Source organism: Orcinus orca, chromosome 6 (assembly GCF_937001465.1).
Source record: "Orcinus orca chromosome 6, mOrcOrc1.1, whole genome shotgun sequence".
NCBI classification, from domain to species: Eukaryota; Metazoa; Chordata; class Mammalia; order Artiodactyla; family Delphinidae; genus Orcinus; species Orcinus orca.
In genome coordinates, this window is record NC_064564.1 from 119,654,758 (window position 1) to 119,667,923 (window position 13,166).

The 13,166-nt window shown below is 65.7% G+C and overlaps 1 protein-coding gene across 2 annotated transcripts in view; it reads right to left on the reverse strand.

The window, feature by feature from the left end:
• NOTCH1 (notch receptor 1) overlaps positions 1 to 13,166 on the reverse strand; it is a 46,829-nt gene that overhangs the window by 5,033 nt on the left and 28,630 nt on the right. The window contains exons 14-31 of one of the 2 annotated variants that reach the window (XR_007478026.1): positions 12,665 to 12,810; positions 12,307 to 12,420; positions 10,435 to 10,554; positions 9,991 to 10,143; positions 9,094 to 9,322; positions 8,066 to 8,267; positions 6,927 to 7,080; positions 6,613 to 6,797; positions 6,023 to 6,155; positions 5,613 to 5,870; positions 5,425 to 5,537; positions 4,140 to 4,711; positions 3,527 to 3,922; positions 2,839 to 2,987; positions 1,928 to 2,144; positions 1,683 to 1,770; positions 1,424 to 1,589; positions 561 to 822 (exon numbers count right to left, since the gene is read on the reverse strand). Coding sequence is in view for 1 of the 2 variants with exons in the window: in XM_004284975.4 (XP_004285023.1) it covers positions 561 to 856; positions 1,424 to 1,589; positions 1,683 to 1,770; positions 1,928 to 2,144; positions 2,839 to 2,987; positions 3,527 to 3,922; positions 4,140 to 4,711; positions 5,425 to 5,537; positions 5,613 to 5,870; positions 6,023 to 6,155; positions 6,613 to 6,797; positions 6,927 to 7,080; positions 8,066 to 8,267; positions 9,094 to 9,322; positions 9,991 to 10,143; positions 10,435 to 10,554; positions 12,307 to 12,420; positions 12,665 to 12,810 (3,691 nt within the window). In the remaining variant the exon portion in view is untranslated. Of the gene's footprint in view, positions 1 to 560; positions 857 to 1,423; positions 1,590 to 1,682; positions 1,771 to 1,927; positions 2,145 to 2,838; positions 2,988 to 3,526; positions 3,923 to 4,139; positions 4,712 to 5,424; positions 5,538 to 5,612; positions 5,871 to 6,022; positions 6,156 to 6,612; positions 6,798 to 6,926; positions 7,081 to 8,065; positions 8,268 to 9,093; positions 9,323 to 9,990; positions 10,144 to 10,434; positions 10,555 to 12,306; positions 12,421 to 12,664; positions 12,811 to 13,166 lie in introns of both variants that reach the window. The other variant, XM_004284975.4, reaches the window with a different exon arrangement.

Here is a 13,166-nt window from a genome sequence, read left to right on the forward strand (position 1 = left end):
TACTAAATTAAAACCCCGGTCTGCGCCCTGTTTACCTGCCCGTCTGTGCAGAGCACCACGGCCCAGGGCCTGGTTGGTCTGCGGCAGGGGGACCGGCCGGCGGCTTTCAAAGCACCCTGTGCCAGGGACACTCCCCAGAGGCCCAGGTACCCAAGTCCCTAATCCACCCCGATCCTGAGCCCCCGGTTTGCAGGCAGCAAACAGCAGCCTCTAGCCCTTCTCCCCACCGCCAGAGGCGACGCCTCCAGCCCAGGCGGGAGGGGCAGATGCAGGGGACGGAGCCTGTCTTGGGTGAACGCGAGGAGGCCCTGCTTCCTGCGGGTCCCCACGGCCTCCTGCTAGACCGCGGCTAGACGGGTCCCCCCGCGAGGACGACACGGGGCTTTGATGCCCTCCCCGGCCTCGGGACCCCTTCAGGGTGCAAAGGCTCGAGGTGGGGAAGCGGGGGAGACGTCAGCTGCCCCTGCTCTGGGCACGCTTGGAATGAGGGCTCCGGGGCCCGGCCACGAGGAGGGAAGGCGCGCGCAAGCTAGCAGAAGGGCGCGGGCACGGCTGCCCACCTGAAAGACACCCTGCGCGTCGGCAGCCACGGCCGCGTGCAGCGGGGTGCGTCCCATGTTGTCTTGGATGTTGGCGTCAGCGCCGGCCTCCAGCAGGCGCTTGGCCGCGTCGGAGCGCGAGTAGCGGGCAGCCAGGTGCAGGGCGGTCTCGCCGGTGCGGTCCGTCTGGCTGTGCAGGCTGGCGCCCTGGTAGATGAAGTCCGAGATGACGGCGGGTGCGTCCTCCTCCTCCTCGCTCTTGCCCGTCTCCAGGCCCCCTCCGCTGCAGGAGGCTATCATGAGGGGCGTGAAGCCGTCTGCAGGGGCGGGACAGGGGCGGGACAGGGGCGGGGCCTGGTCAGGAAGGCCGGCCCCCAGCAGCCGCTCGGGGACTGTAGACGCGCAGCCCACGGAGGCCACCCTGCCTGGGGCCAACGCAGCCCATGCAAGCTCCCCGAGGGCAGAGGCAAGTCCAGCTCCAACGGGCTGGTGGGAGACAGAGACGCCCGCCGCTCCGCCTCCGGACTTGCCCGAGATCTTCACCAACAGCCCACCCAGGAGAGACCACGTAAGAAATGGGTGGTTAGGAAACCAACACCTTGGGTGTCTCAAAAGAAGCGTTTCGGATCAAGAAATGAACTCGGAGGGCAGAGTGAGTTTTGAGACCGTCGCCCCGAGCGGGGAGCCGGCGAGGAGGCTGAGCGACTCCCCAGGGTCCCCACCGCCTCCCAGGTCTCATCCCCCCAAGCTGAGCTTCCAGGTAGTGACCCCGAGGGCTCAGGGGAGGGGGGCAGGCGGGTCACGAGGTCAGGCAAGAGCAGGCTGCCCGCAGCGGCTAGGTGCCCCAGGGTGGAGCCCCGGAGGGTGGTGCGGGGGGCACCTACCCGGCCCGCGGACGTTGACATCCATGCAGTCAGTGTCGGCCTCGCCCTGGGGCGGTGTGGGGGCCATGGCGGACACGCGGAGGTCAGCGGCGTCCAGGTGCTGCTGGGTCCACTGCCGGTGATCTGTCTGGTCATCCAGGTCGGGAAGGACCACGGGTTCCTCGAACTAAGGAACAGGGTCGAACGGAGGGCCACGTCCAAAGGGGCCGGGAGGGGGGAGGGGCGGGGCGGGGGCGGGGGCCCTGGGGCACCAACTCACCCGGAACTTCTTGGCTTCCAGGCCCTCGTCGCCCCACTCACTCTGGTTGTCGTCCACGAGGGCGCCGTCCGAGGCGTTCTTCAGGGGCCTGGGGTGAGGGGGTGGGGAGGTGGGACTGAGCAGGGCTCCCAGGAGACCCTCGGGGCCCCGCCCGCTCCCGGCATCCGAGGTGGGGCCCGTAGGTCCACAGGGGGCGGCCCCGCCTCCCGCCAAGTCCCCCAGATGCCGCGGCCACGTCCACTAACTTGAGGCCCACGGAGTCCTCGCCGAGGGGCTCCCGCCGCTTCTTCTTGCTGGCCTCCGACACCTTGAAGCCCTCGGGGAACCAGAGCTGGCCATGCTGCCGCCGGCGCTTCCGCGACAGCAGCACCCCGCAGCCCACAAAGAAGAGCAGCACGAAGGCCACCACGGCCACGTACATGAAGTGCAGCGGCGCGGGCGGGGGCGGCTCCACCGTCTCACCTGCGGGCATCAGGCCGAGCTACCAGGCAGGCTGGCGGCCGGGGGCAGCGCACTGGCTCCGCGGCCGGGCGCCTCCTCGCCTACTCTCCTCCATCCCGCCCCCCAAAATAAGGTCATTTTCTACGCGATTAATCAGAATTGCAAACTATCGCTAAATTCTCTCCTGCACCAGCCGGCTATCTGGAGACGGCTTTTACTTTTTTCTCCTTTAAGGGAGAAGGATTAGCCAACTTCAAATCACTGCACTTGCATTGAGCTGTTAAGACAAAGGATTTAGGGGGATTTTCGAGATACAAACTTCAACACTTCACATGACACCGATCAATTCTTTTCTCTCTCTCTCTTTTTTTAAAAAAAAAGCTGTAATGATTTTGAAATAATACCCAACAAAGAAAAATCAGAAGGAAGGGGTGGGGCGAGAAAAAGGCTCCCACTTTCTGGGATGTGCTGGTTCCCCTGGGCCAGCCTCGCTGACAGCTGCCACTGTGGGGAGGGAGAGCGTGCGGGGCGGAAGACGCCAGCAGACACTCCCGAAACTCTGGATGGCGTGACACCCCCGTGGGTGGCAAATGGCACGAAGAACGTGAGCACCTGGGAGGGGAACTGGGAGACAGCCCCTCCCCGGCGGACCCCTCCCAGTACACGCAAAAGCTCCCGAGGGAGTGTGGCTGGGCGAGCAGGGCTGGCCACTCACTCTGCACGGCCTCGATCTTGTAGGGGATGTTGAGGCTGCCCAGCGAGGCGAGCGCGCCCAGGAAGGCGGCCACGTCCGTGGCGCTCTGGAAGCACTGCGAGGATGACTGGACGCACTGCCGGTTGTCGATCTCCAGGTAGACGATGGACCTGGGGGCGCACCGGGGTCGGGGGGCTCGGACCCCAGCCTCCTCCCTGCGCCCACCCAGCCCACTGCCTCCAGGGACCAGCTCTGGCCCCTGTGGCCTCACCCTGATGGGCGGGGGCAGAGGCACTCCCAGAACCCAGGGGGGCAGCCTGGGGCGGCGGGGAGCTGGGTCTGGACAGGAACAACCCTGGAGGTGGCCGGCGCCCCTGCCGGCCCACGTCAGCCCCAGCAGGGCACGCATGGCTGCTGGTCACAGACACTCCTCTGAGAGCTCCCGCCCCACCCCGGCCCCGGGGCTCCCTGGAGTGCCACGAGCATCCCTGTTCCTCATCTCAGAAGGGAAGAGATGTCAAGAAGCTGATCCTCCCCTGGAGCTGACCCCAGGCTCCAGGGCCTGGGCCATGGGGTGAAGAGCCCCCGGGGGAACGCTGTCTCCGCCCCTCACCCCACACAGGCCCCGTAAGTCCTGGGCCTCTTTCACCACGTAGTGGGAAGAGCGCTGACGCTCGGGGGCAGGGGGGGCCCGCGGGAGCGCACTCACCCGCGGATGTCCATGGGGTCCAGCTCCCTGCGCCGGCGCCCGCCCCCGCTGCCTGGGAGCAGCGAGGCCCCGCCGTCCACAGAGCGTCTGATGGGGTGCTTGTGCAGCTCCTCCTCGCGGCCGTAGTAGGGAAAGATCATCTGCTGGCCGCTGGCGTCGCGCTTGAAGACCACGTTCGTGTGCAGCAGGCGGCTGAGCTCGCGCAGGAAGTGCAGCGAGTGGTTGCGCAGCTGCTCGGGCGGCATCAGCACCACCAGCACCAGCGTGCCGGCCGCCAGCCGCTCGGGCACGTGCTCCGCGCAGTCCAGCCCGTCCCACTCGCACTCGGCGCTGTTGCAGCCCTGGTCGCAGTGCCCGTCCCTGAAGTGGTCCTTGCAGTACTGGTCGTACAGGGGGCTGTGGGCACGAGGCACGCTCAGGGCTCCCTCCACGCCGGGCCCCCGGGGACCCTTGGCCGGCACCTGCCCTCCCGCCGCCCTGCCCGCGAGCTCGGGGTCCTTTCTCCGCCCGCGGCCCTTGCCCTCTCCTGGCCCATGAGCGGACGGCTCCCTCGTGCTGCCCCGTGAGCCCCGGGGCCCCCGCGGTGCAGAGCGGCCGTCCCCGTGGGCCTTACTTGCACTGGCCTTCTGCACGCTGGCAGTCGAAGCCGTCGAAGAGGCAGCCGGCCGAGTTGCACTGGCTGTCGCAGCGGCCGTTGCTGAAGTACTTCCAGCACTGCAGGGACTGAGTGCAGTTCTGCCAGGGGTCGTTGAAGTTGAGGGAGCAGTCGCCGCCGTCCCAGCCGCAGGCGTGGTTGTTGCACTGAAGGCTGCAGACCTTGTTGCCGGCCTCCTCGCGGCAGCCGGGGAGCTCGCAGGCCTCCTCGATCTGCGGCGGGGGGATGTCGAGGCCCACGCCGCCACCGAAGCTGTAGTCCAGGATGTGGCACAGGAGCCCGTTGAACTTGGCGGGGCACAGGCAGCGGTAGAAGGGGCTCTCGGACGTGGGCTCGCAGCTGCCCTGGTTGTAGCAGGGGTTGCCACCCATGCAGGGGCTGCTGACAGGGAACTGGCACTCGGGGCCGGTGAAGGGGCCCAGGCACAGGCAGGTGGGGCTGCGCGGGCCTGAGATGCAGGTGCCGCCGTTGAGGCATCGCAGGCTGCCGCAGCTGCGTGCGTCGTTCTCACACGTGGCACCCTCGAAGCCCTGCCGGGAGGGGGCCACACAGGGGGTGTCGGGGTGGGCCGGCTCCCCAGACACCCAGGGACCCGCCCAGGCCTGACCTTGCCTCTGCATCCCCCCATCCCCCTTTCCCCGGGCAGCCGGACCCTTTAAAGAAAGTCAACATAAAACGCTCGGGGGTTCCCAGGGGTTGGGAGTGAGGGAAGAGGGAGCACAGAGGGGGGAGCGTGGGGCAGTTTTAGGGCAACGGCAAACCCACGTGACCCTGCAACAGTGGACACGTGACACTACACGTGTGTCAGACCCAAACACCACAGGAGAGCAGACCTGACTTAACAGCGTATCAGTGTTGATCATTTAACAATGTATTAATGCTGGTGGCAAGTGGTAACAATGTTCCACGTGAGGGCAAGTTGCCAACAACTGGGAAACTAGGTGTGTAGAGGGAGGCGGTACGTGGGAACCCTCCTTCTGCACGATTTTTCTATAAAAGTGCTCTAAACGTAAAGTTTATTGACACAAAGCACACGGTCTCGAGGGGAACAAGGAGGTTGGAGTCCAGACACTCAAGCCACCCATTGTCCTCTGGCACGTGTGCGGGATGGGGGGAGGCGGGGTTCTCTGGCCACCTCAGTATCCCAGGTGCGCCAAGCGGGCGTGTCCTCCTGTCACCTTCAGACCAGGGAGCCCTCCTGGCCGCACAGGGCCCTTCCCACCACCTGCCCGGCTGTACCTACCGCTGGGCATTTGCAGATGAACCCGCGGGCGGTGTTGGAGGCCACGGCACAGCTGCCCCCGTTCTTGCAGGGCCTGTCCTTGCAGCCGTTGATGACCGACTCACAGCGGCGCCCTGTGGACGACAGCAGGTGTGAGGGGCTGACCCCCACCCCGGCACCGCTCCCTGCCCCCGGCCGGCGGCACCCACCGGTGTGGCCGGCGCGGCACTCGCAATGGAAGGCGTTGACGCGCTGCACGCAGTTCTGGGTGCCGCGGGCGTCGCAGGGGTTGGACAGGCACTCGTTGACATCACCCTCACAGCGCTCGCCCACGAAGCCGGGCGGGCAGGTGCAGCTGTAGCCGCCCACCTGGTCCACGCAGGTGCCGTTGTTAAAGCACCTGGGGCCCCGGGACACGGGATCGATGGGGGGGTTGCAGTCGTCCACGTTGATCTCGCAGTGCACGCCTGCAGGCCCAGGCACCGTCAAACCCCGTGCGGCAGGTCCTCCCACAGGTGCGCCCCTCGGCCAGCGGTCAGGACCAGGGAGCCTGGACGCCCAGGCAATGGACGCCGGCCGCCGGCCCGCACGCTCCCTCCCCGGGTGTGGCCCTGCCTACCCTGCGTGCCCCGGGGGCAGGAGCATTTGTAGGTGTTGGTGAGGTCGATGCAGGTGCCCCCATTCCGGCACGGCTGGGACAGACACTCGTTGACCTCCTCGGAGCAGTTCACCCCGTGGTAGCCAGCCACGCACTGCAGGGGGACAGCGAAGGGGCGGGCCCGGGCTCAGTGCGCCCCCCACTCCCTGTGCAGGCTGACGGGGCCCATGAGCTGCCCTCTTGCCCAGCGAAGCTGGGGGGTTCCCCCGACTTGGCGGATCCAGAGGGAGACCCCGGGAAGGGCCCCAGGAAGCTGCAGTTTACTGGCCAAGGTGGGTGTTAGACCCGGTTCCCTAGCATAGAGGTGGGGGCCTTGGGGCAAATCTGGGGGAGGGGAAACCCCGTCCCATTTCCTCTTCCAGGTGCCCCCCCGCAGAGGGCAACTCCTCCAGGCAGTCTTTCCTGATTACCGAGCCCTCCCTTAATAAGACTGAAAGTTGTACACGTCTGTGGGCTTGGTCTTCCCTGCTGCACCGGCTCCCAGCCCAGGGCCCAGCCCTCGCCGACACTCATACCAGACACGCGCACCCTCACCAGGGACGGGTCCCCACCTCGCAGGAGTAGCCACCAGGGTAGTCGGTGCAAGTGGCCCCGTTCTGGCAGGGGCTGGGCGAGCACTCGTCTACCTGGTCCTCGCAGTAGCTGCCCGTGTAGCCCGCCTGGCAGTGGCAGTGGTGCGTGTTGCCCACATTCATGCAGAGCCCTCCGTTCCGGCACAGGTGGGTAACATTGATGCCTGCAGGGGACGAGGTGGACGGAGCGTGAGGCCTGGGCTCCCCTCCGGACAGCAAACCTCCTGACCTCAGAGGACAGACGCCCGGTGGTTGTGGGGAAGCCCAGGCCAGGTCGGGACACGGCCGGTTACCTTGCTGCCATGCGGCCACCTCACAGGAGACGCTGGGCACGTCACAGTAGAGGCCAGTCCAGCCACTGTGGCACTCGCAGCGGTACAAGGCGTTGGTCTGCCAGCACCTGCCGCCATTCTTGCAGGGCGAGGAGTCACACCAGCGCACGAGGTTCTGGGGACGGCAGTGGGCAGCCTCGCTCACATGCCCCCACCCGTCAACTCCCAAGGGGCCCATCCCACCTGACAGGGGAACACACATGCGCCAGAGAACCTCTCACCCGAGATGGCTCGTGACCCCATCCTATAGAAATTGACCCCGAGGCCCATGGGCCCCCCTGCTCAGGAACCGCCAGGGGCTGGGGTGCGGGTCTCTCTCTTGTCCTGGGCCCTCGGTGAATCCGGACCACCAGCTGTCTTTCCTTTTTTTTGGGGGGGGGAGGGGGCACGCCACGCACCTTACGGGATCTTAGTTCCCCGACTGGGGACTGAACTCGCGCCCTTTGCAGTGAAAGTGCGGAGTCCTAACCACTGGACAGCCAGGGAATTCCCAGCTGCTTTTTCTTGAAGGAAGATTTTTCTTAAAAAGTAAACAGCTCTTTTGTAACTGACGTTTTCTTGTTTGTTTGTTTGTTTGTTTTTGCGGTACGCGGGCCTCTCCCGTGGCGGAGCACAGGCTCGGGACGCACAGGCTCAGCAGCCATGGCTCACGGGCCTAGCCGCTCCGCGGCACGTGGGATCTTCCCAGACCAGGGCACAAACCCGCGTCCCCTGCATCGGCAGGCGGACTCTCAACCACTGCGCCACCAGGGAAGCCCGCAACTGACGTTTTATGTGAAAATCTTCAATGAACGTAAACCTTCAATACCTTTACATATTTCCTATGGAAACACTGGCTTTTAGCTGTCTTCCCCCAGATCAGTGGTCCTCGTTCTTGCTCCGTAAACCTCTGCTACCTGAGTTCAAGTTCACCTCTGACTCCTTATCTGGCAGCTAAGCCCAGGGCTGGGCCCCAGGCTGGCAGCCCAGATCTCCAGGAGCACCCCCGCCCCCTGAGCCTCGTACCCCAGGGTGGTGAAGCCAGCTGGAGTTGAGGCGAGGGGGACTCAGTGGTGCGGCCGTGACGCTGAGTGGTGGGCACCCCTGCGGCCCTGACTCACCTGGCAGTTGAGGCCAGTGTAGCCCTGCGGGCAGGTGCACTTGTAGGTGCCGTAGCTGTCGTGGCAGGTGCCACCGTGCAGGCAGGGCCGCGAGTCGCACTCATTGACGTCGTGCTGACAGTAGCTGCCCGTGAAGCCTGGCGGACACAGGCAGGTAAACGAGTTGATGCCGTCCACGCAGGTACCGCCGTTGAAGCAGGAGCTGGAGGTGGGTGGGCAGCAGGGGGGGGGGTGGTGAGCGGGGGTGGGGGCAGCGGGACCCTGCCGAAGCAGGTACCTCCACGCTGGCGTCTCCCCCTCGAATCAGTGTGGCCGAAGGGGTCTGAGTGCTGGGACAGGCCAGGAACAGCCTCCCTGAGGTCAGCCAACAGGAGTCCCAGGAGGTCGCCAACTCAGGACCAGGGACCTCAGATTCTCACACCACGTCATACTCCCTTCCTTTGCCTCCTTGCAACTCACGCTGAGGAACTTCATTACACACGTGGTATACAGCGGTTAAGATAAAAAAGGCAGGAAACAGAATCGCACAGACAACACGGGAGACAGTTATGTCAGAAACCAGGAATGAGCTTCAACACTGAGCCTCCTGGCAGCCAAGGCAAATAAGGAAACTAGATGGGTTACAAGGTCCTTGGTCTGATAGAAGGAGGAACGCCAGTTCTTCAGGATAAACCACCAGGGCTCCTGCTTCTAAGTCACACGGGCCAACGGGTAATAGCTCTTTTAGGAGGAAACTAGATGGGTTACAAGGTCCTTGGTCTGATAGAAGGAGGAACGCCAGTTCTTCAGGATAAACCACCAGGGCTCCTGCTTCTAAGTCACACGGGCCAATGGGCAATAGCTCCTTTAGGAGGAACAGCACCTGAGTCAACCCGACTGGCACTGTGTGCCCACCTGGCAGACACCTGCTCGGTGTGCAGGTTGCCAGACACTGCGTGGCCCTGCGGCCCATCTGCCTCCCCACGCCAGCCCAAGGCCCGGGACCGCCCTGCACGGCGCCCATGCCGGTGGCTGTGGCCCCCACGCACCTCTCCGTGCAGTCAGGCGTGTTGTTCTCACAGTGGATCCCACTGAAGCCCGCGGGGCAGGTGCAGGTGTAGCTGTCCACGCAGTCGGTGCAGTTGGCGCCATTGCGGCAGGGGTTGCTGGCGCACTCGTTGATGTCCTCCTCGCAGAAGGCGCCCTGGAAGCCGGGCAGGCAGTCGCAGAAGGCCGTGTTGATGCCGTCTGTGCAGGAGCCCCCGTTGTGGCACGGGTCTGGGAGGGGAAGGGAAGGCAGGCCTGATGGGCGGGCACCACCCCCGCTGCCAGGGCAACGGAAGCTGCGGGGACCCCGGCACTGCCCCCACGGTGTCCGGCCAGGAGCCCCTGACCCGGCAGGCTGCATCACGGGCTTGGGGTCTACACCCCTCCCCGTGTTCCCGGTCCCCAGGCCACAAGGGCGGGAAGAACGCCCGGGCTTAACAGTGACACCAAGCAAGGCTGAAGTCAGTCTTCCCTGCTCGCCAGTGACGCCAGATGACATACTCGGCTTCTCCGGACACCAAGGTCATGTGAACCAGGGGTCTGAGAGCCCCGCTCCTCAGGGCGCCACGCCGGGCCCGGGCAGGCAAGGCCCTGGGCGCGGAGCCCTGGAGTCTGGTGGGGAGATGCTAGGACGGGCTTGAAGCCTGGCAACCTGGCTCCAGAGCCTCCAGAACCACGTGGGAACACCTCGCTGGTCAACGGCGGCCACCCCCCCAGCACTTCCTCCGGCCCCTGACCGGGCGCCCTCCTGGAGGGTCCAGCTGGCCAGCGCCAACCCTGCACCCGGGTGCTGCCCCGTCCACTCTCCCAGCCGACCCCGACGAGCTCCCTGCCCTGAGCCCCCCTGGGGAAACAGGTCTGAGCATCTCGGAGGTGGACGGAGCTGGCCGGCCACTCACTGGGCCGGCAGTCATCGACGTCCGTCTCGCAGTTGCGGCCCGTGTAGCCGGCCTGGCAGTGGCAGCGGTAGCCGCCGTTGGTGTTCTGGCAGGAGGCTCCCGCGCGGCACGGGCTCTTCACGCACTCGTTGATGTCAATCTCGCAGGTCTGCCCTGGGGGAGGGGGAGAGGGAGCCGTTAGCTCAGCCCCTGCCCCCCAGGAGCGGGGCCTCCGCAGCCGCGGGGTGGTCCTCTGGGGGCGTCCCGGGAAGGAGGGGCTCTCCGACTTGCTGTCCCCCAACGTGGGGCCGAGCCGGATGCAGACGTCCAAGGCTGGGAGGGCTCTGCAGCCCGCTGGCTCCTCTCCAAGGACGGGGAGCTCACTACCTCTTGCTCTACAGATGCCCAAGCTCCCCGGAACCCCCACCCTCCCTGTCCCAGCGCCTCCTGGGCTCGCTGGCTCACCCTGCCAGCCCACGGGGCAGGCGCAGGAGAAGCTCTCGTAGTCCTTGGACTCCTTGCACTCGCCGCCGTTTCTGCAGGGCCCGGGGGCACATGGCGCCAGCACCACCTCGCACGTGGCTCCTGAGGGGAAGAGGCGCAGGCGGGGAGCCCCGGCCCGGAAGGTCAACGCCCCACGGCACCGCCGGGCAGAGACCGCTGCGGCCACCACTGCGGGTGGCTCTACCACCAAAGCACACTTGGCTGCCCCGCAGTGGGGCATACGGTGTGGCACTGGAACCCCCGTGAGCGCCTGGTTGAGTCAGGACCCGAACACGACCCAGATGACCCCCTGCCCCGCGACAGGCTGTGGGGCACGGCCTGGGCCTCACCTCACCCAAAGCACCAGCAGCAAGGGCTGGGCTGGGACTGATGCCCCCCCAGCGTCACAGGGGCCCGGGACCTGCTCCCAGCCTCACGCCCCCTCCTCGCCTCCTGGTAGCAGAGGGCCCTGCACTGAGCCGGCGGCCTGGGAGCTAATCCAGGGGCTCTGTGTCAAGGGCAGCAAGTGCCCAACGCAGGAGGCCACTGAACAAAGGCTGTGACAACCGGGGACGAGCCCTCGCTGCCGGGGACGTGCCAGCCCCAGCCCCGAGCACGGGCTACTTATCAGGGGAGCGGTGGGTGAGGTGTCAGGACCCCGGGACGGCGATGGGAGTCTGGCTAGACCCCCGTGCGCACCGGGTGACTTTTCCTCCCTGAAAGCCCTATGCAGGGCTTCCTGTTTACAGCCCACGGGACTGAGTCCTGAGGCCGCGAGGAAGCGTTATCTTCCCCGTGGTCCATTATCTCCCCGGCCCGCGGGTGTGATTGTCCAGGGCCTTTCTTTCTATCGGTTTCCACGGCGACCCGGGCAGGCAGGAAATTCGCTAGAGTTTCCGACAATTGTGCAGAGGGAAGCAGGAAGCGGGCAGACGGGAAGCAGGTCAGCACAGGCCGGCTCCTCCCCGCCGGCCCGCCAGCCCCGATGTCAACGTGTCCGAAAGGACTGGGGTGCGCCCTGGGCGCGGAAGCCCCTGGGCGGCCACCAGGGGAGAGTTTCCTCACCGGTGCGAGAGAGAAAGTCCAGCTCCCCGGCTTTGGTGAAAGAAAACACTGCTCTGGCCATGGGCCGCCCGATGTCATGAGAACCATAGCCATGGGCCCCACCCCGCCCGCCGGGGCCCTCTCAGGACCGCTGGGGGCCACAACCGTCCCCAGTGGCAGCCCCCTCGGCCCATTCCCCGTGGGGCTGGTGGCCCTAGTCGTTGTGGACTTTTATTTTCTAACACTTGGCAAATCTCTTCTAAGGAGGGGACCATATCTCGCGATCCCCTTGGCCAGGCCAGTGGCGGAGGCTGAGACGCCCGGGGACGCGTCTCCCGCCGCTCTCAGCGGGAACAGAAGGCTCCTTGTTTCCCCACACAAAGAGGGCCCGCCATCAAAGGAATCCCTCAGGCCCGGCCAGCGGATGCGGAGGGCGGCCTGGCCGCCAGGGGCCCGAGGCAGCATGGACATTGGGCCGTGGAGGCCAACAGCCCAGGCCCAGCTCCCAGCTCTGCCACCAAGGGGGCCACCTCACCAGATAAAATACTTGGGACCTACTTATACTAAAGCTTCCTCCCAGGCACCCGGTATTTTGTGGGCTCATCTGGCAATGACACCTGGCAATGACACCTGCCGGGCGAGGCCCTAATGTGGCCAGGCCCAAGTACAGAGCAGAGCCTTCGAGATGCCCGCCGAGCAATGCAGACAAGGCCAGCCCCGGAAGCCACTGCGTACCCCTCGGGCACCGCTCCCGTGGGTGGCCCAGGCCCCGCCCCCACCCCAGGCCCCGCCCCCAGGCCCCGCCCTCACCTGCGTAGGGCAGGAGACAGTTGCACTTGTACCCAGCCACGTCATCGATACACGTGCCCTGGTTCAGACACGGGTTGGACGCACACTCGTTGATGTTGGTCTGGCAGTTGGGGCCTGGAGAGGGAGGGACAGCAGTCAGTGTGGCCGTCACCCTGGGTGCTGTGGCCAGGTCCCACCTGGTGTGGAGGAAGGGCCCTGCGCTGAGCCTGGGGCCTGGAGTCAACCCCAGCAGGTCTGCACGGCCCCCCACCCACCCAGGGAGGGAGCCGCCACGGGTCGCGGTGGCTGGACCTGTGTCCTGGCTCCGCGCTGCCGTCCTGGGGGGCCCGCTCTGCACCAGGAGCCCCGCCACACTCACCACTGAAGCCTTCCCGGCACGCGCACACGTAGCCGCTGGTCATGTCCTTGCAGGTGCCGCCGTTGACACAGGGGTTCGACTCACACTCGTTGTTGTTGATGTCACAGTTTGCCCCACTCCACCCGGGGTCACAGTCACACTTGTATCTGCAGAGGTGACCACACAGCAGCTCAGGTGTGGCCCAAGAGGGGAGGGCCTAGGTGGGGGCACTCCCCGCTCTGCCACCTTCCTATGATCTGACTGGACGGAGGCGCTGGTCCGCTCTGACCCTCGGAGTCCTTTAAACACCTTTAAATAGCCCACCTTGCCCAAGAAGGTGGTGAGGGTTTGTTAAACTAGATTGGGGACAGTGCCCAGTTCAGGGCAGTGGTCAGAAAGCCCTCCACCATTCACTCGCTGTGTGGCCCTGAACAGTGTGCTTACCCTCTCTGTGCCAAATGGGGGCATGGGGTCCCTGCCCATGTCAATGGCCGCATCTAGACAGAGCTGTGTCAGGCACATA